General features: G+C 41.5%; 1 protein-coding gene across 1 annotated transcript in view; it reads left to right on the plus strand.

Moving 5' to 3' along the window:
* Window positions 1-1,209: 1,209 nt before the first annotated feature.
* The window catches only part of GOLGA7 (golgin A7), a gene marked incomplete at its 5' end in the record, with an annotated part of 5,320 nt that continues 4,856 nt past the window's right edge, over window positions 1,210-1,673 (plus strand). Inside the window, one exon of the mRNA XM_009702720.1 lies at window positions 1,210-1,362. Within this exon, the coding sequence (XP_009701022.1) occupies window positions 1,210-1,362 (153 nt within the window). The remainder of the gene's footprint in view (window positions 1,363-1,673) is intronic.

Raw genomic sequence — 1,673 nt, forward strand, 5'->3', positions numbered from 1 at the left:
GTGGCGTTCACGAGCGACGTGACAGACTCGCGCGGCCTTAAGCCCATTCTGCATCTTTCTGGAGTACGTGGTAGGTCTCTTGCACAAACCTCCGCTCCTTTACCTACGGCCGCCCTTTTAGATGTAGGAGGGAGGTGGGGTTTCTCCGCCGTGTCCCCGTCCTGGGAACAGTTCTACCTCCAGCGCACCCCAAGGGTGCTATGCTAAGGTCTCATATCTGCCTTTAAGTTTAAGGCGGCTAGCGCTTTCTAATTCTCTCTTTTTGTTACAGCCCTATGCATAGTGTGAGAGAGGCATGATTTCAAAGTTTAAAGGCATATCCTGCTTAGGATGTTGTTTATTTTTTTTGCATAAAGGTGTTGTTTGTCGCCCAGATGGCATTTTTGATCAATTGTGGTAAACAAATACTTTTAATTTGCAGTGGAAAAACACATGAAAAATAGTTTAAAATGCTTCTCTTTGGAGTTTATGAAATGCTGGCGTTTTGTGCTTTCTTTAATCCTGAGGAAGGCAACTGTCTTTTGTAGCAGTAAAATAGAATGTATTCGTTGTGTGTGTGAGAATAAAGCCTGCGTTGTTGTACAGTTGTGCATTAACGCTGTCCTCTCTTGTGGAGTCCAGCCAGTTCTGCTGAGCCTGTTCAGCAGCCTCACAAGTACTGTCTCAAGTGCTTTCATTTTGTTTAATGCTATCAGATGTAATATCTTCAACTGATAGCAAAACAAGCACTCCTTGCTAATACATTTTCTATTTCTCAGTGCACTTTTCTTCTCTTCCTCATTTCTTTGTTTTATGTTTGTTGAAGGCTTGTTTGACCAGCACTGCAGCAGCAGCAAGGCATTATTGATATTAAGAATTAGGTCTGTCAATCCACTCCCTAACTGCTCTTTCTAATCTAGCAGATCTCTTTGTGTGTGACTTAAGCTTTTTTTTAATCTCAATAGAATTGCACATTGGTTTAGTTATGTTACTCTTAATTGTTTTGTGTTCACATTGTGTTGGAATTCAGACTTGCTCTAATCACTTGGCAGATGTTTAATGAAGAACTACAGGTCTGTAACTCAAAGTGTCCTTGAGACTTTGGCTCTAAACACAGTGGCTGTAAAGTGTGGAAGTGCAAATAAGCAAGAAATGAAGGTCGATATCTGAAGATATTGGTGAATTCTGAATTGTGCAGGGCATGACAGCTAAACTTGACTTCTTTTGCAGATTGATAGGCAGCAGTTTGAAGAGACTGTCCGAACACTGAATAACCTCTATGCAGAAGCTGAAAAACTTGGGGGCCAGTCTTACCTTGAAGGGTGTCTCGCCTGTCTGACTGCCTATACCATCTTCTTGTGCATGGAAACACATTATGAAAAGGTGCACTTCTTTTGTTTACCTTGTTATTTGGAAGGCAGTATGTCTCTCAGACTTAATTAAAGACTTATTTCTTGGTAGGTTTTCTGTGACTTGCACTGTTGTATAAATTCCACATAGGCTCTGGATCTTACTGCAGAGTGATTTCACATATGCATCAGACAGACTTGTCTCTATTAGTCAGTTTGAACAACGTAACGATTGCTTGTACTTCAGAGGAATCATGCAAGTTCTGTCTCTGGTTGTGTGCTAGGTTCTCCTAACGTTGCTATAGCTGTGATACTGCTGAGGAGGCTCTGACCCTAATGTAGGGA

This window comes from Cariama cristata, unplaced genomic scaffold (assembly GCF_000690535.1).
Source record: "Cariama cristata isolate BGI_N322 unplaced genomic scaffold, ASM69053v1 scaffold41466, whole genome shotgun sequence".
Taxonomy (NCBI): domain Eukaryota; kingdom Metazoa; phylum Chordata; class Aves; order Cariamiformes; family Cariamidae; genus Cariama; species Cariama cristata.